This window comes from Purpureocillium takamizusanense, chromosome 3, assembly GCF_022605165.1.
Source record: "Purpureocillium takamizusanense chromosome 3, complete sequence".
Lineage (NCBI taxonomy): Eukaryota > Fungi > Ascomycota > Sordariomycetes > Hypocreales > Ophiocordycipitaceae > Purpureocillium > Purpureocillium takamizusanense.
In genome coordinates, this window is record NC_063070.1 from 789369 (window position 1) to 815773 (window position 26405).

The 26405-nt window shown below is 59.6% G+C and overlaps 8 protein-coding genes across 8 annotated transcripts; 6 read left to right on the forward strand and 2 right to left on the reverse strand.

The window, feature by feature from the left end:
- Window positions 1-1379: 1379 nt before the first annotated feature.
- On the forward strand, window positions 1380-4452 carry SKN7_3 (kinase-regulated stress-responsive transcription factor skn7). The gene is made up of 7 exons (XM_047984924.1): window positions 1380-1909; window positions 1981-1997; window positions 2055-2127; window positions 2185-2325; window positions 2403-3260; window positions 3326-3524; window positions 3580-4452. Exons 1-7 carry the CDS (start codon window positions 1853-1855, stop codon window positions 3972-3974), a joined length of 1740 nt encoding a protein of 579 aa, XP_047840899.1. The 5' UTR covers window positions 1380-1852; the 3' UTR covers window positions 3975-4452.
- Window positions 4453-6712: 2260 nt separating this feature from the next.
- Window positions 6713-7330, forward strand: JDV02_003762 (uncharacterized protein). Its single transcript, XM_047984925.1, has one exon. It carries the CDS (start codon window positions 6814-6816, stop codon window positions 7114-7116), a length of 303 nt encoding a protein of 100 aa, XP_047840900.1. The 5' UTR covers window positions 6713-6813; the 3' UTR covers window positions 7117-7330.
- A 1006-nt stretch (window positions 7331-8336) lies between these two features.
- PRI1 (p48 polypeptide of DNA primase) lies at window positions 8337-10561 on the forward strand. The gene is made up of 4 exons (XM_047984926.1): window positions 8337-8816; window positions 8904-9098; window positions 9168-9614; window positions 9672-10561. The coding sequence occupies exons 1-4, from the start codon at window positions 8530-8532 to the stop codon at window positions 10294-10296; spliced, it is 1554 nt and encodes a 517-aa protein (XP_047840901.1). The 5' UTR covers window positions 8337-8529; the 3' UTR covers window positions 10297-10561.
- TRM10 (tRNA (guanine(9)-N(1))-methyltransferase) lies at window positions 10366-12062 on the reverse strand. The gene has a single exon (XM_047984927.1). It carries the CDS (start codon window positions 11761-11763, stop codon window positions 10444-10446), a length of 1320 nt encoding a protein of 439 aa, XP_047840902.1. The 5' UTR covers window positions 11764-12062; the 3' UTR covers window positions 10366-10443.
- Window positions 12063-12236: 174 nt separating this feature from the next.
- On the forward strand, window positions 12237-13615 carry JDV02_003765 (uncharacterized protein). The gene is made up of 4 exons (XM_047984928.1): window positions 12237-12553; window positions 12724-12843; window positions 12946-13134; window positions 13223-13615. Exons 1-4 carry the CDS (start codon window positions 12343-12345, stop codon window positions 13324-13326), a joined length of 624 nt encoding a protein of 207 aa, XP_047840903.1. The 5' UTR covers window positions 12237-12342; the 3' UTR covers window positions 13327-13615.
- msh2 lies at window positions 13463-17031 on the reverse strand. The gene is made up of 3 exons (XM_047984929.1): window positions 16589-17031; window positions 16398-16532; window positions 13463-16335 (listed from the first exon to the last, which is right to left on the reverse strand). Exons 1-3 carry the CDS (start codon window positions 16610-16612, stop codon window positions 13702-13704), a joined length of 2793 nt encoding a protein of 930 aa, XP_047840904.1. The 5' UTR covers window positions 16613-17031; the 3' UTR covers window positions 13463-13701.
- On the forward strand, window positions 16991-21183 carry ZRT1 (high-affinity Zn(2+) transporter zrt1). Its single transcript, XM_047984930.1, has 8 exons — window positions 16991-18336; window positions 18477-19123; window positions 19177-19281; window positions 19359-19508; window positions 19623-19750; window positions 19824-19936; window positions 19996-20248; window positions 20311-21183. Exons 2-8 carry the CDS (start codon window positions 18963-18965, stop codon window positions 20895-20897), a joined length of 1497 nt encoding a protein of 498 aa, XP_047840905.1. The 5' UTR covers window positions 16991-18336; window positions 18477-18962; the 3' UTR covers window positions 20898-21183.
- A 2294-nt stretch (window positions 21184-23477) lies between these two features.
- Window positions 23478-25728, forward strand: JDV02_003768 (uncharacterized protein; the record flags this gene model as incomplete). Its single annotated transcript, XM_047984931.1, has 4 exons — window positions 23478-23666; window positions 23861-24284; window positions 24378-24439; window positions 24520-25728. The coding sequence occupies 4 exons, from the start codon at window positions 23478-23480 to the stop codon at window positions 25456-25458; spliced, it is 1614 nt and encodes a 537-aa protein (XP_047840906.1). The 3' UTR covers window positions 25459-25728.
- Between the last annotated feature and the right edge of the window lie 677 nt (window positions 25729-26405).

The window sequence follows — 26405 nt, forward strand, 5'->3', positions numbered from 1 at the left end:
GTGGACAGGACGTCACTGGCTCCAAGCACGGCGGGCATCGTCAGGGGCCGCTCCCCAACCAGCGTTCTTCTTTCTTGGTGGTGCGTTAGTGCTTGCTACCGCTGCAGCGCGGCCACTAGGTAGGGCCAAGCCAGCAACCCCAGCTAAGGTACTCACCAGTCGCCCTACCTTAGCCCGGAGCCCCACTGTGCGCAGCGGAATGCGCCACACGGCCCGGGAAAATTGCTGAATGAAGCAAGGCATGGGCGACGTGCCCACTGAGGCGAGAGGCCGGCCCCCTTCGTACCATGGCAGCGACCGCGGATTGCCCAGTGACCTTGCACCGTATCCGCTGGTAGGTTCTTACCTTACTTCGTAGCTTAAGTCAATCAATTGTCCGCCCCGCCGTGCTTCCGCTGCAGGGCCCGCCCGCTCCCCGATTTTGCGAGGCATTGTGGCACTCCAGTTGTCGGTACTAACGTCCAGGTGGCCCCCCGTCCCATCGACCACGACCTGCTGAACTAGTAACATAAGGTAGGTAGGTACGGGGTTGGTGAGCACCTGCTCACTGAGAGCCCCGCAGTTGGCCGGCCCAAGTCACTAATGCGCCGCCAGCAGCCGCCTATGACCTTGCGCCAGCGAGCCGTGATCTACCTACTGCACACCATGACAAGAAAGTGGGTGGTGGTGGTGGTGGCCTCATCATAAAGAGTCGGGGGGACCTATGCCGTGCCTGCGGACGACGGTGCGACGCGCGTGAGTTTTTTTGGAGAAGCAGATCGTGACGGGGCGCTACCAGCTCTCTCGCCGCCCTGCTGCCTGACGCCTGAGGCCCCTTTTCTTCCAACGGGAATCCCTTGGCACGAAAAGTGTTTCTCTGGGGGCGTGGACGACCGTCTGAGAGACACTCGAGGCAGAGCGCTGGTTGTGCCCACGTCTGCCCGTCTGGCCCCGAGGGTAGCAGCGGCCAGGTTCGGCAGAGTGGCGGACGCTCCAAAAGAGGGAAATCAGCAGACACAGGATATGAAGAAACTTCCACATACGTACACGGCGACACCGGCTATGGCAAAAGGACAGAGGGCGGCACGGCGCCGCGATCGAGCCAACCTTGCATGGACGCGGACGCGGAGTGCAGACTCCAGAGTTAGAGCTGGAGCAGTGGGCAGGCCAGGCATAGGCATTTAGCCAGTGAGGCAGTCCCCAGCGCTACACGAGGTCCTCCCTCGGCCCTCAACTCCACTGAACCCAGCCCAGCAAGGCTCCCGTCCATCCATGCCCACCCGGGCCTGCCCTCCACTCTTCCATCCCCGCCAGCACTCCCCCTCCCCTGGCCCAGGAGTGCACGCTCGCCGTCATTCACCTGATCGCTCGCTCCCACCCCGGTCCACCCCCCGGCTGGCGTTCCATACCTTGCCTTGCCTTGCCTTGTCTTCCCATCCATCCATTCATCCACCATCCGCCCAGCCGTCCAACCCAGAACTTGCAAGTCAGACCGTCTCTCCAACCCGATCGCTCCCGCCTCAATTGTTTGCGCCATCGACGCCGTCGTCAACGCGAGCCTCGATCACTCCATCTGTGCCACTGTCGACGACAAAATCTGCAGCACCGATCTGTGTCCGCTTCCCTCGCCAGATTCCCGCTGTCTGTACGAGCCCACTCGACGCTGCCATTCGCTGCCTTCCGTCCGAGAAACAGAACCTACGTACGCTTACCCGGCGCCATTGGACACGCCGCCGGCCCCGCGAGGCAGTCACCGCTGGGGTTTTGCCCGTTGCTAGTTCGCCAGGCAGACCTTGGCTGAACCGGTCTCGAGCCCGAACATCGACCCCTCCCGTTGCCCGCGCGCGGCGGCGACAACAGCCCTCGAGACATCATGTCGGGGACAGAACTGGCCGCCGCCCCAGGCGGGGGCAACAATGCGAGCGAATTTGTAAGTCCCCTCTTCACTTGTGCGGCCTGCCGCTTCTGTCAGGGGCGCGAGGTAGCTAACCGTGCGGCCAGGTTCGCAAATTGTTTCGGTAATGCTACGCGATGGCTGCCGACCTGAATTGCGACGACTAACGCGTCTTGAATAGGATGCTCGAGGATCCGTCGCATCAAGATGTCGCGAGGTGGGGAAAAGACGGCGACAGTTTCGTCGTGGTAGAGGTACGGCATCAACACCATTCAAGGCGAACGTCGCGTGTCGTGCTGACTTGCATCCAGGGCGAAAAGTTCACAAGATCGATCTTGCCAAAGCACTTCAAGCACAGTAACATGTCGAGTTTCATTCGACAACTGAACAAATACGACTTTCATAAAGTCAAGCCATCGACTGATAGCGAATCCTCGAATCCCAATGGCAATGTATGCTCGCCCCCATCGGCTCGGCGCTGCTGCAGCCGCGTTCTTGGGTCGCGCCAACTGACGTATATGCCACCTAGATCCTTGAGTTCAAACATCCCTATTTTAGGGCTGATAGTAAGGATGGCCTCGACAACATACGTCGCAAGGCGCCCGCGCCCAGAAAACAGCCCGCTGCCGAGGATTTTACCACCAGCCAGCACGTGAGCGTTATTTCGGAGCAACTCACAGCCACGCAGCAACAAGTCCAGCAACTTCAGGAGTTATACGCCGACGTGTCGCAGACTAACAGATTGCTCGTCAACGAGGTGCTGACCCTACAAAAGATGCTCAACGCTCAGAAACAGGCACAGTATGAGCTCCTGAACTACCTCTCACCGTACAACGACAGCCGCAACCGGACACTTGTCAACCAACAGATCGGCTCGAACGGTACGGCGGACGTGGACGACTCGGTTCCGGAGCTTCGCCGCGCCCGCGAGCTGCTCTCTAGTGTGACGACGGATTCTGTTGCCGACCGGGAGTTGGAGCGCCTTCAAGGCATGTACGGGTCTCCCACGGACTCGGCCACCATCATCACGCCCGTGTCGATGCCGATGATGCACGATCCAATGACCGACCTGAGCCGGTATCCCGTTTATCCGGTGGGCCAGACGGTTGGAATTGACCCGTTCTCGTCCGATCACATCCACAAGATCCCATACGCCATGCCGAACGAAGGCGCATCCATGGGCGTCTCCGAGCCGCCGACGACCTCGGCGCAAGCCACGGCACCGGCACCGGCAGCACCTGCGACTGCGCCCGCGCCTGCCGCTGACAAGTCCACGTCCCTGTGGGGGCCGAAGAAGCCATTGGTGTTCCTGGTGGAGGATGATTCGACTTGCGCCAAGATAGGAATCAAGTTCCTCAAATCGATGGGATGCGAGGTCGAGCACGCGGTATGTTGTGGCCCCCCCCCTCCGCCCAGTGCGTCTCATGACGGCTGGCGCTGATGTCATCGTAGCAAAACGGCGCGGATGCTTTCAACAGAGTCAGCACAGTTGGGCGCGACCATTTCGACATGATGTTCATGGATATCATCATGCCTCGACTTGATGGTGTTTCGGCGACAATGTACATTCGTCAACATTGTCCGTCCACACCGATCATCGCCATGACCTCCAACATCAGACCCGACGAGGTCAACAGCTATTTCGAGCACGGTAAGTAAACGTTGTTGCCTCGCGACCGAAGAGCTGGAGTGCTAATGGTGGTTAGGCATGAATGGTGTGCTGGCCAAACCTTTCACCAAGGAAGGCATGCTCAAGTCGATCAAGACTCACATGGCCCATCTGCTGAAGAACCCGCCGCCGCCACAGAACGAGACAGACGGATCGGGGTATATGATGGGTGGAGTCCCCTTTATGGGTAACTCGATGAAGTTCGAGACATCGACGCCGCCCCCGCCCGGGGCTTCGGGCTCGGGCTGGTCCCCGGGTCACATGGCACAAGGTGGCACAGACCAATGGGGCGGCTTCATGAACGGTGGAAATCAGTACGGTATGGGCCGTCATGGCTACGGTACGGCCATGGACTCGACGTCAGGGCGCATGTCGGACCATGACAGCCCGCCCGAAAAGCGACAGCGGCTGAATCAAGGAAACTATGGCTGAGTGAGAGCGGGCCAGGACGGGCAAAGGGCGTGCGATATCGGTCGACGGACGGATCGAGCGAGCGACGAGCGGCAAGCCGCGGCCGGTGGCGGCTTGTTGGCGACGGTTTCTTCTCGGGAGGGACGCGCTCCTGCGATGCAGGGCGGCCATGGGCTGCGTGAGGGAAGCGCGCAGCTGGTTCCCGGAAATCGGCTTCGGTACTAGCCAGCCAGGATTTCCACAGAAGGAAGCGGCTTCTTCGAGGCGGAAGGTATCAGGGCAGGTGGTAATGCCCTGTTCCCATTCGAGGGTCGAATCGCACAACGGGCGATGGGGGAGGTTTTTGGATAATAGTCGGGCGCCGTTACCAACGAGCGGAGCGAGAAATTGGAGGCTGGCGCATTGCGATCAAGGCTAAAGGGTCAGGCGGTCAGACTGTACGGGCCTTTACGGAGGCACGCAATCTTCAAAGCAGAAAAGCGCAGTAAGAAGATGTGACTACCCGTGACGACGAGGGGGGGCGGGCCTTCGACGGGCGTCGAGAGTGTGCATACGTGAAGATGGGTGAATGCAAGAGCTTCGTGGACTGAGCCGGCGGCGACGCGGCCGGACGAGACGACGCAGTCGAGCACAGGGCCGTGTCGGAGGGCGGGAAAACGGCGCATATAAGAGGCAAGGCCGTCTTTCTTTGGTGGTCCCGGCAATAACAGCGGTTGGGGTTGCGGGAGTGCCCTTTTGACGTGGCGCGCGCCTCCTGGGGCCCGGACCCCGGCCCCGGGCTGAGGTCCATTGAGGTCTCGACCGGGCTTTTCGGGCGGGGGGTTCTGGAGCATCGGAGCTTCGCCGTGCGGCCGAACGTGGTGGTGGGGAGAGAGGTGGGGGAAGGGGGGGTTTAACGGGTAGTAGTAGGTAAGTACGCAGGTACGTAGGACAAGGCGTCGTGTACTGTATATTGGGCGGGAAAGTTGTGGGATGATGGATGATTGTCTGTCCCTACGGGATATGCGGGCAAGGATGCGCTTGATGGGAGGGAAATGTGAAACCGTTCGTGATGCTTGGAGTATGTATGAGTATCGAATAAAGTGAATGGAGACGTACGTATGAAGGAGTAAAGTAGGTGATGAAGGGCTTCATGTGACCAGGATGGGGACGGCAGAGGGAGCAATGCAATGAATGCCTGGACGGCCAAACGGACAGGACGCCCGCTGTATTATATCCGGAGGAGGTCGCGTTCTGAATTCGTGGGGGGGGCGAGAGAGCCGCGAAACCCCCCTTGGCGCCGGGCAAGCAAGCAGGCAAGCAAGCAGGCAAGCAGGCAGGCAGGCAGGCAGCAAGCAAGACGCGGGCAGCTGCCAACAAACTGGGGGCCGCCGTCCTTGGCCTTGGCTCTCTCTTGGGCCGGCCGAGCGAATGAGTCGACTCATATGCTGCGCGCCCGCGGCAGAGCAACAAAGCGCTGGGGCCTCCCGAATATATACGTGGGGTGGTCGTACTACATGGTATGTACATACATACCCACCTGAGTAGTAGGTACCCAGGCCTCCGGCTGAGAAGATGTTACGTGAAGATATGGAAAGGGTCGGCCGACGGGACAGTACTGTACATGTTGAGCGCATGCGCGCGGGGGTGGCGTTGCGCAGGCCCGACCTCCCTCCCCTTCCTTACCGAACATGATGCCCGCCTGCGATGGCGGCGTCGTTGGTTTTGTGTGTGTGTCAGAACGGGCGGGCTCTTTTGCGGTGAGGCAGGCAGACATGAAGTCGCACGCAGCCAAAGTTGGTAGGTAGGTAGGTGTGAAGTATAGTATTCATATGTATGGGGGCTATGCATACGTACATGAGACGGCGGCAGCCACGGCGTACTGATGTGAATGTGCGTATGTGTGTGTGAGTGTGTGTGTGTGCCTGCATGTCTCTCGGCAGTTACGAAAAGCGAGTTACGGCTACCACACGAACTTTGTCTCCTGGCTGGCCTGGGTTGCCTTGACAGGACGTTGGGGGACGGACGGGATGCCGCTGAAGCGGGTCCCTGCACCGGATGATGGGGCGTGCCGCAGGTGGCAAGTATATTATACGTACGAAGTAGTCGTCGTCGTCTACCTAAGTACTTATCAGACGTAGGTATGCAGGGCAGGGCCAGACAGGTACTACCGCCGTGTAAGATGAGTATGTACTACGTACTGGGAAGCCTTGGGGGCAAGTGGATTGCAAGACGGGCCGGATGGACGATGATGCAACGTGCGGGCGTTGTTGGCTGGCTGGCTGGCTGGCTGGCTGGCGGACAAGGGCGAGACTCGCGTGGTGCCACGACGTTTGTGCTCATCGAAAAAACGTGCAAGCGAGTACGAGCTGGACGCTACGGCTGCGTGTAAACCCGCCCATACTCTACATGCCGTCCGTCGTTGGCTTATTTGCTTGCGTTTCCAGGCATTGTACCTAGCTGGGTAGGACGTAGGTGTAAGGCATGAATGAAGCACAAGATGTTGCAGCACATGCACGCCTTGTCTGCTCTGTTATAACCCCCTCCAAGTATACTGTACTCCGTACTTTGTGACCTAGGTTCTTCCGTGCCTCCTGTGCCTCCGGGTGTGTCCTCGCTCGCTCGCTCGCTTCTCGGGCACAACCCGGAAGCAGTATTAGGATTGCCGCATCTGGAACACCACCAGTCCCGGGGGTGAAGGGGATTGCTCGTCCCCTCCTCTCATCCGATCGATTCCAACAAGAAGACAGAGAGGCATACATACATAGGGCCCGGCCCGGCCCAGCCCAGCCCAGGCTAGTCCAGGCCCACCCCCCTCCAGCCTTGCGCCCCAGCCTCAGGGGCGAGACCGACATCAGGCCAGCCTCAAGACCGGAGCAACATGAGCCCAGCCTGGCCGAGCCTGGTCCAGGCCAGTTGGTCCGCCCTGCCGCCCTTCAATCGCTGCCTGCCAACGGCCCTGCAGCATGCCCTGCTTGCCCATCTCATGGTATCTGGACAAGCGCGCGGACCTCCCCGGCTGCGGCTCACGGCAGAAAGGCATTTCCGGGATTTCCGAACCCGGGGGGGAAGGGGAATGGTCTCGAATCGGGAAGCCAAGGTGCAAGCAGCCACCACGGGGGAGGGAGGAGAAGCAGGAGAAGGAGGAGGAGAACTCACCATTGACGACGACAACCACAATTGAACGCTGGGCCCGTGCGCCGGGCCTTGGCATCGTGCGAGGAAGAGGGCGGTGTGAAAGATTAGGTACTTTGTAGATAGCTTCCCGCTTAGAATCTACGTAATACGGCACGCCGCATGTAAGGCCGGCCATAACGGACATGTCCCTCTCCCGCTTCGCAGGGTCTTCCGCCGGGAGGGGCGGGAATGGATGGGGACATGTCCTTTGTGTGATGCGGAACGGTGCGGGACTACGTGCGTGTAACGGTTGTGCGTCAACGACTCATTACATTGTCTGGCTGCATGAGGTGCTGAGCTGCTGCTTCTTCGTTCTTGTAGCGGTGTGCTTGCCAGTGTCACCAGCTGAGAGGGAGATCCATGAGTAGGTAGGATGCCAGCACTCGCAGGGTCCTTGGTCTTCATGCTGGCAGAGAGCGACAGACAGGCATTGCTTGCTCCTTGCGCGTCTCATCATCACCCGTCATCACGGCAGAGCGGCCGACCGAGTCCAGCAGCGGAAAGGGAGAGAGGGGGCGATTATGGCCCGTTGCATGTGCTATGCTAAGACAAGCATCATGGTCAGCGGCTTGTCGACACGCTGTGCCGTGGGTACGACGTTTTGACTACAGATAACTTGTAGCAAGGGTGCCTGCCTGCACCGGACGGATAGCTGCAACGGCGACGGCGGGCGATGCATGTCTCGAGTTTTGGCCCGAGGTCCGACACGCAGTTGGACGCTTTCCCGTTGGCTGACCTGCAACGCTGAGACCATCGGCGGCGACGAGACGAGCTGCCGCTGCCATCTGCATTCGAGTACGTATACTGTACTTTGTACGGATGGGGGCTGGCTGATGGCGAGGTGGGACGAGGTTCAACCCACGGCATGGAAGCTGCTGACTCGGGAGATGTAAGTTCGTTCGAGCTTTTTGGGGGAGCGCTTTCAATGGGTGTTTGCAGCACAGGCGGTCGACCTCCATCCATTAGCACCTTCAAGGTTGGTACAGGTACTAGGTAGGCACTGGAGGGCAACGACCAGGCAGCGCAGCGCAGCGCACCACCTCCAGCAAGACCCATGGAGCCCACCTCAGGCAGTCTGTGCAGCGGAGGAACCGCCCGTGGAGCTCCCCATCTCCCCTCCATTGTTCAGCAGGCACCCACCAACTCTGCGTGCCACTTGCGGAGAGCCCTGTTGGAACTTGGGTGCACTCTGGCCCCCACATGGGCCGCACACTGGAAACGGCTTTACACGCTCGCCCGCCGCAAGACGCGTCTCACCCTCGCCCGACGCGTCAATCTCGTCGCCCTCAACCCACCACACACCCGACCGCAACGCCGGCGCCGCACACCACCACCAATTCAGCCATCCAGTCACTCCGTCGATAGAGCGTCGTCTGCCATTCAGACTGCGTAAACCCAACTCATCGACTCCGATACAGCCATGCCGCACTCGGTCGAGGGAGGAGGGCCCGGCTCGCCCCAGGGCGCGGTCAAGGACGAGCCCATGGACGATGCGGGCATCCCCAGCAGCGCCCCGGTTGCCGACGGCGACGGCGACGTCGACATGCAGCCGTCCGACGCCGCCGATGCCGCGCCCCAACCCGTTAAGAAGGAGGTTCCGCTGGAAAACATGTTCGACGACGATTCCGACGACGACGAGTTTCCCAGCTCCGCCCCCGTCAAGGAGCAACCCTCGAGCCCGCCCGCGAGGGCGCCCGCATCCCCAGTGTTCGTCATCCTCGACCCCCCCGCGCATGCACTCACTCTCCGCGAGAAGCCGTTCAACAGTAATTAACACCACACTGAACCCTGCAGAGACGTCGCCTCGCTCAAGGCATCCGACCCCGAGGTCATGCGCAGCTTCTACCAGCGACTCTTCCCCTGGCGGCAGCTGTTCCAATGGCTCAACCACAGCCCCACGCCCACAAACGACTTTGGCAACCGAGAGTTTGCCTTTACCCTGCAGAACGACGCCTATCTGCGATACCAGTCCTTTGCCACGGCAGACCTGTACGCGCCCGAGTCCTCAAGGCGGCACGCTTCCAGGACCATCTTTTGCTAATGTGTGCCCACGGCTAGTCTGCGCAAAGACGTCCTCCGCCTCATGCCCTCGCGTTTCGAAATCGGCCCCGTCTACACCACCAACCCGCGCGACCGCAAGACGCTCCGCAACTCGTCCGCTTTTAAGCCCCTCGCCAAGGAGCTCTGCTTCGATATCGACTTGACAGACTACGACGATATCCGTACCTGCTGCGACAAGGCCAACATCTGCAACAAGTGCTGGACCTTCATGACCATGGCCATCAAGGTCATCGACGCCTCCCTGCGCGATGATCTTGGCTTCAAGCACATCATGTGGGTGTACTCGGGTCGTCGAGGTGCCCACGCCTGGGTCTGCGACAAAAAGGTCCGCAGCTTGGACGACCAAAAGAGAAGGGCCATTGCAGGCTACCTCGAAGTTGTAAAAGGTGGCGCGCAGGGCGGCAAGAAGGTGAATGTGCGGCGGCCGCTGCACCCGCATCTCTCGTAAGTACCGCGCTCTTCCGACTGCCTCCGGAGATTGTGATGCTGACCGAATTGTAGCCGCAGTCTAGACATTCTCAAGTCACACTTCCAGGACGATGTCCTTGAGGGCCAGGACCCCTGGGGCACGGCCGAGCGCGCCGAAAAGCTGCTTCAGCTGCTACCGGACAAGACGCTCAACGACTCCCTGCGGCGCAAATGGGACGCGGCCCCGGGACGTGCGTCCACGTCCAAATGGGCCGACATCGACGCCTTGGCCAAGACGGGCGCGAGCAAGCACCTCGACGCCAAGGCCCTCCTCGAAGCCAAGCAGGACATTGTCCTCGAGTACACGTACCCGCGCCTCGACATTGAGGTCAGCAAGAAGCTCAACCACTTGCTCAAGAGCCCCTTTGTCGTGCACCCCGGCACCGGCCGCGTCTGCGTGCCCATCGACACGCGCCACCTCGAGGCGTTTGACCCCCTTGGCGTGCCCACGGTGCAGGGCCTGCTCGCCGAGATTGATGCCTGGAGGGACGACGGCGACGGCGAGGGAGACGACAAGGGCAAGGCGCTGGCGGACTGGGAGAAGACGAGCCTGAGGCCGTACGTGGATTACTTTAGGACCTTTGTCGCAGGCATCCTCAAGGACGAAAAGGACACGCGCGTCAAGAGGGAACGAGATGACGAATCGATGGAGTTTTAGAGCGTCGAACGGGCAGAGGACTTTCCTCCCTCGCGGGGCCCTCGGAGTAGGTGCCGCACATGATGTGTACATGGATGATTTTTTTGGTTCGTCGCGCTCTGGAAAGGATATCCCGGCTGGCGTATGGTAGTCTATCACGACGGGTCGTCATTGAGTGTCCTGTGTTGCTCCCTCCGCTCCTACGCCAGTGATTACTTCCGCGTTGGCCACCTCTGCAGATTCCGCCGCTTCGCCGCCCACCTCTTCTTCCTTTCCATCATGGCCCGCTTCTCCGTCTTCGTCGTCGCCGCCCTCAACACGCTCCTCCGCGCCCTCTTCACCGCCCTCCCCCCCCTCCCCCTCGCCGATGAGCTTCCCGCCCTTGCGCTTCGGAATCACCGCCATGAACGCCTCGCCCCAGTCCTCACACTCGAGCCACTTGAGCATGATCTCGACGACGTGGTTGGTGGCGAGGATCTGGCGGCTCTTGAGCACCATGAACTCGCCGATGGGCAGGCGCGCCGTGCGGATCCCCCGCTCGCGCGCCCGCCGGTAGCACAGCCCCTTCTCGCGGTTCTTGTCCACGAGCCCGCCGATGACGTAGCTCGTGTGCGGCTCCAGGCGCTGCAGCGTGTAGGGCGACTCGGACGTCAGGTACACGACGTCGCGGTAGCGCTCGTCTAGGGGCGGCAGGGCGGGCTCGTCTGGTAGCGGGAAGGGCTCGCGCTCGGCCACGTCCCACGACACGGGCTCGTCGAGGCTGCGCTGCAGCGCGGGGATCATCTCGCCTCCTCCTTCGCTCCCCCGCATCTTCTCGCGCGCCAGCTCCGCGCAGGCGAGGAAGTCGCCCGCCGCGAAGCCCACGCCCTTCCAGTGGTCCTGCTGGCGGCCGAGCACGTCGTTGAAGCGGCGCTCGATGGCGCCGCCCCAGCCCGCGAGCCAGAGGTGCGAGCGGTACCGCGCGGCGCGGTTGTCGGCGTAGCAGCGCGTCACCTGGCTGGACAGCGACACGCGCTCCTTGTCCGTCATGTAGCGCTCGAAGTCGCAGTCGACGATGAGCGCCACGGGCACGAGCGTCGGTGGCGGCCGCGGCGGCGGCGCCAGCGACCTGGGGTCCACGCCCTGCGCGACGAGGGCCGCGCGCTCCTCGCGCTGCCGCTCGCGCCGCGTCTGCCGCTTCTCCTTGCGGCGCTTGCGGCGGTCGTCCTTGCCGTCCTCCCACTCTTGCGCGCGGCGGAGGCGCTTGAGGGCGTTTTTGGACATGGGAGGGGTGGCGGCGGCGGCGGGCTCCGTGACGGGAGGTGCGGTGGCGGCGGTGGCGGAGGAGACAGATGGCGCGTCTTCGACAGTACTTGCAGCTTCACCTGTGGGTGCGTGATGTGTTGCTTGCGCCGTGGTAGTGTTTGAGGGTGTACCCTTAGCTTGCGGCGGCTCAGGCTCACTTGGAGCAGCCTGCGCAACCAAGTCGGCTCCCTCCCCGGAGCTCATGTTGATGCGCCCGTATGAGCTCTATAAACTGCCACTGCCCGCTAAATGAGTGCCGGTGAAGCAAGGAGTCGGCGGTGGTGAACGTTCCCGATGGCTCAGTCTCAGAAGAGCCCGAGGACTGGGGTCTGAAATTGTGAGAAGAGAGAGAGAATTGGCTTCTTGGGGCGCAAATTGGGGCCCGGAATTATCAAAGAGACACCCAGTAGCTTATAAAGAGCTTTTGGGGCAAAGCCACGACGAAAACGCTGAATTGGGTGTATGTAAGTGACGATGAGATGTCAGTCAAGGCTCGAGGATTGACGCACCTCGCAGCTGCGCCAGAAATTAATTGTTAGTGCCACTCGAGGTTCAAGGTGGAGCCCCAGGCACGCAGCCAATCCACAGGCCCCAATTGGAGCTTAGTCACGTGAAGGGCCGTCCTCACGTCTGCGGCGGGCCGGCCACTCGCAGCTTCGAATTGAGAGACTCCACGACCGACGGCCGCTCGAGCGTACGGGCATCACAAAACAGCTCTCTCCTCTCCGCCCGCCCTTCCTCCCTCCCATCAACGACCGTCCCTACTTCTCCTCCCGCGACGCCATGGAACGCGAAGCGACCATCAGCCCCAAGGCGCTCCTGGAGCCCGAGCTGCCGTACAAGCCCCACGATGTCCTCGACGAGACGGCCAAGACGGCGCTCGTCGGCCTCGGCAGCGGCTTCTTCCTCGCCGCCATCCGGAACGCCATGGCGAAGCGCAACGTCGGCGCCCTGAGCGTCTTTACTCGGGGAGCCCCCATCATCGGCATCTGCGGTGCGGCGACACACCCCAACCTTCACTCCAACTTGATCTCGACGAGGAACAGTGCACCCAATTGGGGGGACGCGGGTGGTTCCCCGGCGTGCTCCCCCCCAGCGCGCGCCTCGCCGAGTCTATGTCGGAGGATGGATGCAGTGGAAACCTGTGCTAACATGTCGTCCCAGCTGCCGGCCCCGGTGCCTACGCCTTCTTCTCCCGGACGATGATGAACCTGCGCGAAAAGGACGACGCCTGGGCCGCGGCCTTTGGTGGCTTCATGGGCGGTGCTGTCCTCGGCCTGCCCTGTATGTTTTCACGCGCCAATCCCCCTCTAGAACACCGCCCCCCACCCCTGCTTCCCGCCCGTACGCCGCCGCGCGTTTATCAAGGCTGACGCTCCTTTCCAGCGCGCCGCATGCCCGTCGTCGTTGGCCTCGGTGCCTTCCTCGGTAGCGTCCAGGGCGTCCTGCACCTGTTCGGCGGCCGCATCGACAGCTTTAAGAAGGAGGACGACGAGTTTGCGCGCAAGGAGACGATCCGACGGACAACGCGGGTGCCCATTGAGCAGACGATTTCCGAGGTCGGCGAGGGACGAGGTGCGTCGGCCACACACCCTATTCCTCCTTGTCTATTGCTTGTTTCCTATGTGGCAGCGAGGTGGCGAACTAACGTGTTTATAAACAGGCATCCGTGCCCCCGGCTACGAAGAGCGGAGGAGGGAGCTCGTCAAGGAAAAGTACGGATTCGAGGTCGACCCGGTCAGCGCCACCGTCGAGGGCAGCCAATGAAGCTGGAAAGGCTGCGATGGGAGGGGGAAAGCTGTCCGATTTATACCGAGTCGGATGCGTGTACATATTACTACAATCACCAAGCCCTTCCCGGGGGTCGAGGGGAGCGGCATGCCACCACTAGAGAATGGAGTTTCTTTGCTTGAACACCGGTCCTCACACGTGGTTTTACTCTGCGCGAAACTTGCGTGCTATATAAGCAGCCGGTCCGTGGTAGGGAAAGCTTGAATATGGCAGGTTGCTAGTTTGATCGATGAATAATGCCTGTGGAATGGCAAGAAACGCCCGCTTACAATCCAGTATACATCCCAACACTTGGTCCAGACCCTCTGATGAAAGAAACCTTTTCGATGCCTAGCCCCCCCGGCCCCCCTCTCACAGCGCCTTGACCGACTGGAAAAAGGGGTTCGCCTGCAGCTTCGCGTCCGCGGCCACCAGCTCCTTGAGCTTGGCCACTTGCTCCTCCTTGGTCATGTTGCTGGTGGCGCGGACCTGGTCCTTCCACTGGACGAGCAGCTGCTTGAGCATGGCGCTGCCCTCCTCGACGTCCTCCTTGCTGTAGCGCAGCGCCGCGTCCTCGTGCTTGGTGGTGAAGTCCTCGAGCTCGTCGGCCTTGCGCTTGGCCATGCGCACCACCTTGTCCGGGAAGCGCACCAGCTCGGCGACGTGGATGCCGAAGCTCTGGTCGCAGATGCCCGGCTCGACCTTGTACAGCAGCGTCACCTCGCGCTTCGCATTGGCATTGGCATCGCCGCCGCCGCCGCCGACGCCGCCAATGTGCGCCGTGACGTGCAGGTTGCGGACCTGGGGATATTGGTCGGCCAGGGCGGTGAGCTCGTGGAAGTGCGTGGCGAACATGGCGAAGCAGCCGATTTCCTTGACAATGTGCTCTGAGATGGCCCACGCCAGGCCGAAGCCGTCATATGTCGATGTTCCACGCCCCAGCTCGTCGATGATGATGAGCGACTCGGCCGTGGCTGACTTGAGAATGTTTGCCGTCTCCAGCATCTCGGCCATGAATGTCGACACGCCCTTGAGCTGAGAGTCGCTGGCGCCAACACGGGCGAGAATGGAGTCGAAAATGGTGAGCTCGGCTTCCTGGCAGGGGACAAAGCAGCCGACCTGGGCCATGAGCGCAATTACACCGGCTTGCCTAATGTACGTCGACTTGCCGCCCATGTTGGGACCTGTGATGATGAGGAACGAGGAACGGTCCCGCGTCAGATCCACGTCGTTTGTAATGAACTGGACGTCGTCTTGAAGCTCCATGCACGGATGTCGAGCCCCGATCAGCTTGGTCTGGCCCTCGCCACGAGGGTGAATCTTGGGACGGACGTAGGCCTCGGGTGCATGGACAGAGCAATGCGCCAAAGAGACAATAACATCGAGGTGCGCCAGGACGCCCGCTAGCCTCTCTAAAACGGGGCAGTAAGATGACGCCACTTGAACGACCTCGTTGACCAGGCTGCTCTGGGTGCGGTTGTAGTTTTGCGATAGCTGGTCGTACTCGCGGCGGTAGCCTTGCATCGTCTTGGTCGTGAAGTAGACGCCGTTCTTTTGCGTTGAGCATTCCTGGTACTTGGACTTGTTCCTGATGCAGCCGGCCTCCTGCCTTGTCAGCCGCATGCAGACGCCGTGGACTTTGTGATTCGTCTCGAGGAAGATCTTCTTGTCCGCCTCCTGGCGCAAATCATTCGCAGCCTCGTGGAACTCTTCTCTGATATCGCGGTCGAGCTTGTCGAGCTTACGCCGGATGATTCGCAGGCTCTGATCGTACTCGGATTTGATGATGTACTCGTGCCGGTCGAGGGCATCGAGGTCGACTGTCTGCTCGACCATGTCCTGCAGCTTGCCGAGGCTGTCCGAGAGGTCGCGTAGCTTTGATGTGTAGGCCTCATCCAAGGGGTCCCGGTACGCCTCGTCCATGACCCCTTCAAAAGTGCCGATGAAGCCGGGCAGGCGGATGACCACCTGGTAGGCCCGCACGACGTCTTCAAGGTTCGCCTTGCCCCGCTGAAAGCGCTTGGACAGACGATAAAGGTCGGGGACGGAGCGCAGGTGCTCCTCCTGCATGGTCTGACGCAGCTCGGTGTCGTTGAAGAAGGCCTCGACAAGCTGTTGTCTCTTTTCTATCTCCTGCTTGCTCATGAGCGGTTGCTTGAGCCACTGGGCGAGCAATCGACTGCCGACAGGGGTCTTGCAGTGGTTCAACACGCCAAAGATGCTCATCGTCTTGGAGCCGTCGCGAGGGCCGGGCATGAGATTCAGAGCCTTGAGGGCCGCGGCGTCGAGCTTCATGAAATGGGCTAGATCGTGCTGATACAGCTGGTATTGACCAAAGTTGGAGGGATCCTGCAAAGCCCCAAGGTATTTGATGAGGGACGCGGCAGAGCCCATGGCGAGCTTCAAGTCTGTCTGCGGAAGAAGGGTTGCCGATTTTTCATCTTTAAGCAGCCGGGCCAGGTCTTGTTCAATGTCTCTGGTGCCAAAGTCTCCAGCAGGTCGCTCGGCAATGGCTACGCCACAGTTGTCGATGATTTGCCTCAGCTTGGCCAGTTCAGGATCCTTCTCTTTTTCTCCTTTATCGAGCTGGATGATGCACTCGCGGACGCCAAGCTGAATGAGGAGAGACTCGAAGTTGGAGTAGAGGTCGTTGTCGAGAAACTCGCTGACGCCAAGCTCTCGAACGCTGGCGTCGGCGAAGCAAACACCAACATTGCGCGCCTCGGATGCCTTGGCCGAGATCTTGACGGCCATGATCATGGGAGCGGAATCAATCTGGCCGCCGAGATCGTCCTCGACATCCTGAAGGTTTCCCGGCGAGGCCTGCTTCACGCACTTCCAGTTCATGCGTCCGCTAGCGCTCTCCCAGATCTCGATGCGCTTGCCAAGCTTAAACAAAGCTTCGCGCAGGAACTGTCGGAAAACGGTGATGGTCATTGTGACGGAGGGGAGGCCGGTGTGGTCGTTGCGGCCGAGCTGCCGAACGACGGAGGTTGTCTTGTAGACCTACGCGACAGTCAGGCTTGCTGCTATTTCAATACGGTCCCAATCTGTGGAAGACGGCCTACAGTTTTGGCAATGAACATGGCATCCTGGCCGTGGGATGTGTACCAGTCGCCTCGGTCGAAGATGCGGATGGTGTCGTCGCCGCCAACGGCGGGGAGCGACTTGAAGAAGCGGATGAAGCCGCCCTCGTCGTCGAGCTGCGCCAGACGAACGTCAGCTGTGCAGGGTAATGACGGATGCAGCTCGCGCATACCTTGAGCTCTGGTCGCGATGCCATTGTGTCGAGTGTGATTGAGAGCTGCGCTGGCAATCAATCTCGAGAGATGTTGGCTGTTGCGCAACGTGCGGTGGCAACGGAAGGTGAAGCTGGGGAGACGCGACCAAGCCTTCGCCACGCGTTTTTAGCGGTCAATCAATTAAAGTGACGCCACGAAACTGCCGCGTCGAGTCTCACAGGATTGCAGTCCCACTAGCAGCACGTGCCCAGAGCTGTGGCTCAGGCCCCAGGCACACTGAGGTCAGTGGCTGAAATGAGCGCTGCGGAAGGCTGCAGTTGGGGGCACACAGCGGCTTCGTCTCCTACCTCCGTCGTAAAGTCCCTCCACTGCCGCGTCCTATTGACCACTTCGAGACCATCATTGGCATTGATATCGAACTTCACTCAAAGGCCCGCTCAATCCTCACGTCGCGCAACCGGTGTGGATGGCCGCTGAGGTCAGTCGCTACGTGAGTCTCTGGCCTACCATTTCCATCCCGGCCGCCCGAAACGAATGTGGTCGGCGTGGAGCCGATCAGGCAACAGTCGATTTCGGGATAAAGAAGCCGGCCTTGTTTGCGAATCATGCCACCAGAGCCAGACTGTTTGCTATTGTGCACAGCACGCAGCACACAACACGGGCAGAAGTCGCATCAATTCTTGCTGGTCTGGGGATCCCCTAGCCAATGGCATCGACCAAGTGTGTCAAAGAAACGACTCTGACGCGCCGGGTACCGTCATCACCAATATCTCAGAGCGGCACCGGCACCCAACGCCGCCACATCCCGGTTGCCGTCTGGTCAATGTTGCAGATTCGCCGCCTCGTGATTGTGAGGCCCGTACAGCGTCGCAGTGGACGCTGCTCCGTCCCACAGCCGGAGTGTCAGCGGCAGCAGCTTCTCAGCAAGGACCTTTTGACGGACATCTAAGACGATGAAAGGCCCCTTTCGGCCCTATGACCTGGAGGCCATAGTGGATTTTGTCCTCGACAAGGGCATGCAGACGAGCTTGGACGTCGAGCCGTGCGTCGCGGGCCGTTGTGAGCAGGGGGGACGAAGCAGTCGGATGTGACCCGAGTGCTCGACCCAGCAAGCGAACCAACAGTATTTGCGGCAATAGACATGCGTGAGAAAATCCCCGACACCCTGCTGGACCGGTTCATGCGTTCCGAATCAGGGGCTTGGAGCCGCGCCGTCTTTCCTCGACCGGTAGCAAAGTCACCTGCTGCGTTCGCCACGCTGCTGGTTCTTGGGCCGGCTCGTCCCGTGGACGCCACCCGCTCCTCAGCTCTTCGCCTCGCCGGTGTGGATGTGTGCGTAGGCGAAGGCGCTCGTGGGATGACGGCAAACGCTCATGCATATGCCGTGCAACCCTGTTTCATGCTTACTTCGATGTACGAAAGTAGTAGCAGAGTGCTCGAGTATGCACAGATCGGCAGCACCGCGCGAGGATCCGCCCGAAGCGACCAACGAGGCGAATCGCTGCTCTTCCATGGAAGACCTTTTTACTCGGCGGAATGGCCAGACCGGACGAAGCGCAGCCTCGGCGTGCGACCATTCATTCTCTTGATATGAACCCTGAGAGACGGTGGCCGCACGTTCGAGAGCACAGGACGATCTACGGTGCAGCCCCCTCGGGCAGGGAGTTGGAAATGCCTCTCCTCGCGCATCCCCTTCGCATGTACATGCAATACACGGCTAGACGCGAGGGCAGCGCAAGCAAGTTAGTACCCGATTAACTATTTGGTACGTACTTTGTGCGAAAGAGGGCGTCGCGCCCTTGGCTGCATGCGCCCATCGTGGGGCCGGGCGCCCATCAAGGTTGAAGCCCACATCAACGCATGGCCATCCGGGTTCTCCCACGGCGATGCTGACCGTTCGCCAAGACCGACTCTGCGCAGCGCCCTCACCTCTGGGCCCAGTCTTTAGACCGTCAACATGGAGAGGGGTCGCCGTGGCGGGCGCCTGAAAATTGTGCGAAGGAGGCGGTCCTCCGGTCCGTGGGCGACGGGTGAGACTATAATATAGTGTGCGGTGCCAGGAACGGACATGCCCGTGTCCCTTCTTGACATTGTCAACAACTCGTCCTCCGTCTGCCCGGATACTGCCTGTTGTCCTGCTCGACATTTCTTCCTTTGGCCAAGAGAGAAACGCTAGACCGTGGGGCCAAGTCGCAAGCCGAGCTGCACAGACCGACGAACGCCGCCAGAGTCTGATTTAAGCTTATTTTAAGCGCTGGCGCTGCAACACGACGGCTATCACGGCACTCCGTACCGCCGCACACAGACATTAACTTAGTATCCGTGTGGCCAACGTGTCAACTATCCATCCGTTGGTGTCGTTGAGCTGAGTACTGTACGACAACCATCATCATGCATGCCAGACTATACACGGTGAGCCTCGCTTTTGTCGGCGTGGCTGTCGCCTCACGTAGTGGCGTCTTCCCGCGACAGACAGCCGCGCCGTCCACAACAGCGAGCAGTGCCCCCCAAGTCACCGCCATCTCCAGCTGCCATTTTCATGGATCACAAATGTGCGTGGTGCCTCTGACGGCGGTCCTGATCGGCGACTGACTAGCAACGGCAGGTTCTGCATGGCCGGAACGACAGAGTTTCAGGTCAAGACGACGCCCACTCAGACGACCGACATTCCTGCCCAGTTCACAGACTGCCACAGCCATGGCGCCGAAATGTGAGTTGGTACTAATTTGCAGAGTCCAAGTATAGTGCTGGGTGCTGGGATGCAGGCTGACGCGAACGACTACTCAGGTACTGTGTAGCTCCCAACGGCGACGACGTCGAGGTGGACCCCCAAACAGATGAAGGCACGGAAGGCGGTAACCACGACCACGATCACGACCACGACAGCGGTAGCGGCTCTTCAGGAAACAAGCACTGCCACTTCCACGCAGGTGTCGAGTAAGCGCCCCTTCCCTACCTCGCGACACCCTTTGGGTACTCACAGCGTGTGGCCCCACGTCACCCCCACACGAGGCACCATCGCGAAGCAAAGGCTGATGACATGCTTCACAGGCACTGCGTCGGCGAGGGCGAAAGCGAGAGCGGCGGTAGCGGAGCCCAATGCGGCAAGGTGGCGCGAGACTACAACGTGCCTCTCCGAGTCGGTCTCTTGTTTGTGATCCTCGCCACGAGCGCTCTTGGTATGCCCTCTCCCGCCTTTCGCTGATGCTTAGCGAGCTATATCGTCGCCGTAACTGACGGCTTCCGCGATAGGTGTCTTTGGTCCCATCCTCCTCACGAAGCTGCTTCCGAACAAGCTCAACGTTACCTTTACGGTCCTGAAGCAATTCGGCACTGGCATCATCATCTCTACCGCTTTTGTCCACGTAAAGACTTTCCGATGCCCTGCCCCTTTGGCCCTGTTGTATGCTGACCTTGTTGGCAGCTCTACACCCATGCGTCCCTCATGTTCGGTAACAAGTGCATCGGCGACTTGGGGTACGAGGGCGTGACGTCTGCCATTGTCATGGCCGGCATTTTCCTCTCCTTCGTTGTCGAATTCATCGGTCACCGAATCGTGCTCGCCAAGACGCGCCGCGCTGCGTCACTCTCTTTCGAGGAGCGCGCCCGCGCCATGCTTTCAAACGAGGTGGTCTCCATCCTCGTTATGGAAGCCGGCATTCTCTTCCACTCTCTTCGTAAGCACCTCGACTGCGTGCCCTTTCATGAGCTACATGTTGTGCTGACTTGCGTCCTCTAGTTATCGGCCTCACACTCGTGGTTGCTGGCGATTCCTTCTTCCTCACCCTCTTCGTCGTTATCCTCTTCCACCAAATATTCGAGGGTCTTGCTCTAGGATCTCGCATCGCCACGATTGGCACCTCGACAGACACCAGCGTCACACACGGCCACGGCGTCTTTAATAACGGGACTGCGGCCCGGGACACCGACAAGTCAGCCAACTCCCCCACGGCGGACACGATGCGCCTTTCCCCGGCTCCCGAGGGCGCCACTGCTCCGGCGGGTCTCTCCATGAAGAAAAAGCTCGGCCTCGCCTCCCTCTTCGCGTTCATCACCCCGATCGGCATGGCCATTGGCATCGGCGTCCTGCACAAGTTCAACGGCAACGACCGCTCTACCCTGCTTGCCATCGGCACCCTCGACGCTCTCTCCGCCGGCATCCTCGTCTGGGTCGGCCTCGTCGAGATGTGGGCCGCTGACTGGATGACAGGCGCTCACGGCAAGAGGCCCGAGCTCGCCGACGCGAACCTCCTGACGGTCGGCCTCGCTGGCGTTGCCCTCGTCGCCGGCATGGCGCTGATGAGTCTACTCGGGAAATGGGCATAGAGCGGCTGGGGGGACTGGCTAGAAAACATGAGCCGTTGTTGAGCTTGACAGTTGATTGATACCCATTTTGGCGATACGCATGGGACGGGCAGGAAGTTGTGGTCACGGAGAGCGGCCACGCGGGCAGGATAGCAAACGTTTGATACTCTGGTCAGCATTAGCAGTATTTAGCAGGCACGGTTTATATACACCGGATGTGATTTTCATAGGAGAAGGAACGAGTTCGGATCAACCATGACCATGTACTTTGTGCACCATTTCGCACTGGCCCGTTGCTCAATTGTAAAGGACGATGTTGCGCTGTAGTGACAAGACTGCATTTTCTAATCGATCTGAGCCGGAGGTTAGTCGAGTGCGGCTTCATCCGTTCCAGCGCAAAACAAGCAAGACAAGCTTTGCATCCCTCACGGCGGTGCATGTCACCAAGAATCGTGGCGTGTTGGTCCTGACACCAACAACGCCTTTGGCTGATGGGCGGACATGACCGTGAGCCGACATTGGGAAACACACACACACAAGAAGCGATGGTCGGTCATCAAGGTGCGGGACCTGGGCGTAAGTGCCTGATGTGCGGCACCCCCATCGTGCACCCTGGTGGTTTTGACACTGATCCGAGTTTCCTTGGCAGCCAGCAGTGTAGTGTCGTACATTTGGGGTATCGCGATAGGCGAACATGTACAGTGTACACCGTACGAGATACATATGCGTGCGGATCCGCTTAGCGACATGGAGGGAGAGGTTGAAGCAGGGTGGTGGTACAGATGCGGCCCGCGCACAAGAAGTCTGGTCGACGACAATAGAGCAGAGCTCGCAGTTAATAGCAGCTTTTGGCCTTGGCCCGTACTGTAAGTCAATGGCGTACAGTAAAGTCAGCGATATTATTCTTTTTTGTGTAAGACCAACTGCAGTGGCGGGTTCTCGTTGGTGCGGTATTCCAAAGACTGGCCCAGCAGGCACGCTGCGGTTCAATTGCCAACAGGAAGGGGCGGCATGGATGACGGCCCGAGCATCCCGACTGTCCATGGGCAGATGCAGCCAGCCCACCTCGAATACAAGAACCGGGAAGGCGGGTGCGTACGTCATTGATTGAACCGAGCGTCAACAGGGGTTTCGGAGAGTCCGGCCTGGACTGGATCTGACGGGTTCATGTTGGTGGCAGCCTTGTGGCAATGAGAACTGATATAAGCAGGCGAGCGAGGGGAAATTTCCAGGAACCAGCGCCGTGTATTGAGCAAGTACTAAAGAGCACTAATGCAGTGCAGTATGTACTTTCTGTTGCTCGGCTTGAATAGTAGTGTACTTGATGGTTGGTGGAAGCCTTCCATTGGCAACCAACTACATGGTAGGCAGGCAAGCCAGGTCAGTCAGTTAGTTGGCTTCCAGTAGTTAGCCGTTGCCAACGAATGTTACGAGTATATTCTCATATCAAGGATGTGTGAAGCAGACAAAGAGAAAAGCTGACCTCCCAACGGACTGGGCCAATCAATTACCTTACCTACCCCATGGGGCATTTGTCGCGACCGTGCACGAGGGCGGCACAAGAGGCCCCTGGGAGGCGCGGCAACGACATTCTCAGCGACGCCACGTACGTTGCTGTTACAGAACAATTGACGTGTGGGAGCATAAAGGCGGAGTGCGCAGCGGAAGAGCTGACAGAGCTGCGGACTTGATGTTGCTTTGTAAGAAGAGCAATTTTTCCACCAACGTGAGAGCCAGTCAAGCGACTGGCGTCGTTGGTCTTGATATCCGATATTGTTCAGTCGTGTCTGCGCGTTTTTTTTTCCGTTCCTGAGCGAGGTGACAGGTAGGTTCTAGAGTGGATGGCTTCAGTAAAGAGACTTCGCGCTGTGAAGGACGTCAGTTGTTGAAGAAGCCAGGGCGTCGAGCTGTCTTGTTCAGGCACGATCGGTCCAGCGCAGAGCACTGGTCGTGGCGAACTGAATGAGCCGCCACGTCCAGAATCCCAGAAACCCGGGTATTGAGCTACTGGGGTACGCGGGCCATGCGCATGCGCCCCCCTCTCGGGGCTCGCTAGTGACGTTTGCGCTCCTTCTGAATGGTTTCCGCGCAACTGAACCTGTACCAACCCGGGCGAGCTTGTCCAGCTCGCTGATGTGCCTGATGAACAAAGCATGTCTTCTGCCAACGGTGTACGCACGGGCTAGCCGCAAATTCCGTGCCGCGTCGGGCAAGACAAAGAGACTAGTAGATCTGACTAGCTTAGTTACTAACACACTCATTCACACAGCTGGTGCGGGCGCCTCGTCTTCAATCTCAGGGGTCTTAGCCAGGAGAGTCATATGTCAGATTGTCGATCATAAATCCGGGAATGCCCTCTTCGATTGAAGCGAGGCCGAAGCGAATTGCCACAATCATTTTTCTGGCCATTGCATGTGCCTGAGGCACATCGCTCCCTCCTTTGTTTGCTCATCGAGGAATTTATTTGTCTTCCGTAGCATTGATAAGGGATTTTTTTTTCTTACTGTGTTACGGCTCTTGGTTGGGTTTCGTCCTGCGTCTGGTGTCCGCCACCAAGTACCACACACCTGGAACTTGGAATCGCGTCTTGACTCTTTCGCCATGATCGCCGGCTTGCTGCTTTCCGCTTTCGCCCTCGGGGGCCTGTGCGGCACCGCCGCCGCGGAGGACTTTGAGCCTGCCGACTTCAATGTCACCAGTGAGCTGCTGAAGCTCGGCGTCGACGTCTCCAAACTCCCTGGGCTCTCAGGACTTGGTGGGCGTGACGTTTCCGCCCCTTGCACCGCGGCTGTGAGTAGTAGTAACTCGTTTGCTTTCCCCCAGCCGCCACCCGTGGCAACCCCCAAAGAGTCGTTTTGGCACCTCGAGTGAGAGCAGGCAGTCGATACGTTGCAAGCATGGACATGTCAAAAGTTTTCACGTACGCAGTGTGTCGGCATTACATGTTGCTGACTGACGTTATTGTCGCCTTTTACATGTTGTAGTGCAAGTCGCTCTCCGCCCTGTACGGCGACAACGCCGTCTACGCCCAAAATACGACGGGATACGGTGCCTTCACGAGTGCCTACTGGTCGTCGATCCAGTCCGAGGTCGACCCGCTCTGCATCTTCAAGCCGGCCAAGGTCGCCGACGTTTCCGTGCTGGTGCTCCTCTCCCGCCTGACGCAGTGTCCGTTTGCGTTCAAGAGCGGCGGCCACGCTGCCTTTGCCGGCGCGTCGAGCGTCGAGGGCGGCATCACCGTGTCGTTTGAGAACTTCAAGGACGTCACCGTGTCGCGGGACAGGAAGACGGTCAAGATCCAGCCCGGGAACAACTGGGTGGACGTGTACAAGGTGCTGGATCCGCAAGACCTCACCGTCACCGGTGGCCGCGTCGCACGCGTGGGCACTGGTGGCCTGACGCTCGGGGGTAAGCGGGACGTCTTTGTATAAAAGATACTTGTGGCGCATCATGATGTTTCGAGACCAAAGTTCCTGGGCTGGCTAACGTGTTAAACTCAAGGTGGCATTTCCTACTTCTCAAACATTTACGGTTGGGCATGCGACAATGTTGTTTCTTACGAGGTGCGTACCCAGATTCGGCCGTTGCTTGGACATGGTTCGACCGCTTTGAGCTTTAATTAGCCGACTGAACTGTTCTCTAGGTCGTCACTGCTTCGGGACGCGTCGTCCACGCGACCCCCACGGCGTTCCCGAAGCTGTACTGGGCGCTCAGGGGCGGCGGCAACAACTTTGGCATCGTGACGTCCTTCACGTTCGAGACGATTCCCCTCCCCAAGGGACAGATGTGGGGCGGGACCAGGACCTATCTCGAGTCCAACTTTGAGGGTGTGGTCGACGCCTTCGCCGGTGTCATCGCCAACTCGCCGTCGGACCCCAACGCCGGCATCTGGGTCGCCTGGATCCTCAAGTACGGGCTCAAGCTGGCCGCGACGGAGCTGTACTACGCGAAGCCCGACGGCGCCGCCAACGCCACCATCTTCAACGACTTCAAGGCCATGACGCCCATCGCCGACACCACCAAGAGCCGCAACGTGAGCGAGTACTCGGAGGCGCAGCAGTCGACGAACCCGTACGGCCTCCGCGAGGTGTACTGGTGCATGACGGTCAAGGCGGACGCCAGGATCGCCCGCGTCGCCCGCGACATCTACTACCAGGAGCGGCCGGCGGTCGCCAACATCGAGGGGGCCGGCCCCGTGCTCATCTTCCAGGGCATCACCGTCGGGCAGATGCAGAAGATGAGCAGGAACGGCGGCAACGCGCTGGGCCTCGACCACCGCGACGGGCCGCTGTACCTGATCCAGATTGCGTGCTGGTGGAAGAACGCGGCCGACGACGAGGCCATCTACGCCTTTGCCCGCAAGGTCATGGACCGCATCGCCGCCGAGGCGACGGCGCTCGGCGTGCAGAGCGACTACATCTACATGAACTACGGGAGCAGGTTCCAAAACGTCATTGCCGGCTATGGCGCGGACAATGTCAACAAGCTCCGCGACATTGCCAGGCAGTACGACCCCAAGGCCGTTTTCCAGACCCTGCAGCCCGGTCACTTTAAGCTCGACAGAGCGCCTGTCTCCAGCTGAGCATGTGTTTTGGGTCCAATGTGCTCTTGAAAGCAATACCATCGCACATATACGTGGCACAGAAGCTGCCAAGTCGAGGCTTTACGAAACGTCTTGGGACAAGGACCAGCGTCAAGGAGCCACCGGCCGTGATCTCGCCATGGAGCAGTGCGCGACCTCGCTGAGATCTCTTACATATTTCGACGTTGGCGGTATATAACAGAACTTGTCACCAAAATTATATGTATGTTTTTCAAGTTCGCTCCTCAATAGACTGGCGCTGCATTAGCGAATGGATCGCACACACCGACTGTGGTACATGATTTGGCAGGGCTACAGCCATGAGGCGCGTGGGTGTTACTGTACCCGAATGGCGAATTGGGCCTTCTTGCGTCTGCAACAGTGGGTGCTCTACACATGGACGAAGCCTGCGGGAGTCGACATATGAGGGGAGTGTCATGTTGGCGTCTTCCGTGACGCCGAGTTTGTCGCAATGTTTTGATGATAGCCACCTTGTCGGCGGCGGGCAGAGGGAGGCTGCGGTGCCGAAGGTAGGGATAGCCAGGAGCTGGGTGTAGATGGTCTTCATACTGACGATAGAGCAGATGCTATTGAGATAGAGGTCTCGGAGAAACCTTCAGAGCCAACTCATGGCCATGGCAAGTGTTTGACCGTGAGCAAGGCTGCAAACTGCTTGGGTGAAGGCCAGGATAGTCCCCTTTTAATCTCTGGCGAGCTGATCAATGGCGAGTGGCCGTGTCCTCGTCGACGGCAACGACAACATGGGCAATCCCAATCACAGGTGGTTTAAGCCTTGGCATGAGGAAACATGACAACATTTTGCACACCTCGCCAAGTTGCCGTAGCATAAGACCTAACAGTGCAGGCGTTGTGGTCATCAGGTCACCTTGTGGAGGATAGTGTTGCGTGAGATGGGGCTCTACACGACGGGCTGTTGGACCCCATGA

What these genes read in the sequence shown, in the direction of transcription:
- msh2 (XM_047984929.1), bottom strand. Translation starts at nt 16,612, where the DNA reads ATGGCATCGCGACCAGAGCTCAAG. An exon ending in CATCGCGACCAGAGCTCAAG is followed by an intron (nt 16,533 to 16,588) that starts GTATGCGCGAGC and finishes CGTCTGGCGCAG; the next exon opens with CTCGACGACGAGGGCGGCTT. An exon ending in CCATGTTCATTGCCAAAACT is followed by an intron (nt 16,336 to 16,397) that starts GTAGGCCGTCTT and finishes ACTGTCGCGTAG; the next exon opens with GTCTACAAGACAACCTCCGT.
- ZRT1 (XM_047984930.1), top strand. Translation starts at nt 18,963, where the DNA reads ATGCATGCCAGACTATACACGGTGAGCCTCGCTTTTGTCGGCGTGGCT. An exon ending in CATTTTCATGGATCACAAAT is followed by an intron (nt 19,124 to 19,176) that starts GTGCGTGGTGCC and finishes TAGCAACGGCAG; the next exon opens with GTTCTGCATGGCCGGAACGA. An exon ending in CATTCTCTTCCACTCTCTTC is followed by an intron (nt 20,249 to 20,310) that starts GTAAGCACCTCG and finishes TGCGTCCTCTAG; the next exon opens with TTATCGGCCTCACACTCGTG.
- SKN7_3 (XM_047984924.1), top strand. Translation starts at nt 1,853, where the DNA reads ATGTCGGGGACAGAACTGGCCGCCGCCCCAGGCGGGGGCAACAATGCG. An exon ending in CCTCGAATCCCAATGGCAAT is followed by an intron (nt 2,326 to 2,402) that starts GTATGCTCGCCC and finishes TATGCCACCTAG; the next exon opens with ATCCTTGAGTTCAAACATCC. An exon ending in GATGCGAGGTCGAGCACGCG is followed by an intron (nt 3,261 to 3,325) that starts GTATGTTGTGGC and finishes ATGTCATCGTAG; the next exon opens with CAAAACGGCGCGGATGCTTT.
- JDV02_003762 (XM_047984925.1), top strand. Translation starts at nt 6,814, where the DNA reads ATGAGCCCAGCCTGGCCGAGCCTGGTCCAGGCCAGTTGGTCCGCCCTG.
- TRM10 (XM_047984927.1), bottom strand. Translation starts at nt 11,763, where the DNA reads ATGAGCTCCGGGGAGGGAGCCGACTTGGTTGCGCAGGCTGCTCCAAGT.
- PRI1 (XM_047984926.1), top strand. Translation starts at nt 8,530, where the DNA reads ATGCCGCACTCGGTCGAGGGAGGAGGGCCCGGCTCGCCCCAGGGCGCG. An exon ending in AGGGCGCCCGCATCCCCAGT is followed by an intron (nt 8,817 to 8,903) that starts GTTCGTCATCCT and finishes TGAACCCTGCAG; the next exon opens with AGACGTCGCCTCGCTCAAGG. An exon ending in TCCTTTGCCACGGCAGACCT is followed by an intron (nt 9,099 to 9,167) that starts GTACGCGCCCGA and finishes GCCCACGGCTAG; the next exon opens with TCTGCGCAAAGACGTCCTCC.
- JDV02_003765 (XM_047984928.1), top strand. Translation starts at nt 12,343, where the DNA reads ATGGAACGCGAAGCGACCATCAGCCCCAAGGCGCTCCTGGAGCCCGAG. An exon ending in TGCTGTCCTCGGCCTGCCCT is followed by an intron (nt 12,844 to 12,945) that starts GTATGTTTTCAC and finishes GCTCCTTTCCAG; the next exon opens with CGCGCCGCATGCCCGTCGTC. An exon ending in CGAGGTCGGCGAGGGACGAG is followed by an intron (nt 13,135 to 13,222) that starts GTGCGTCGGCCA and finishes GTTTATAAACAG; the next exon opens with GCATCCGTGCCCCCGGCTAC.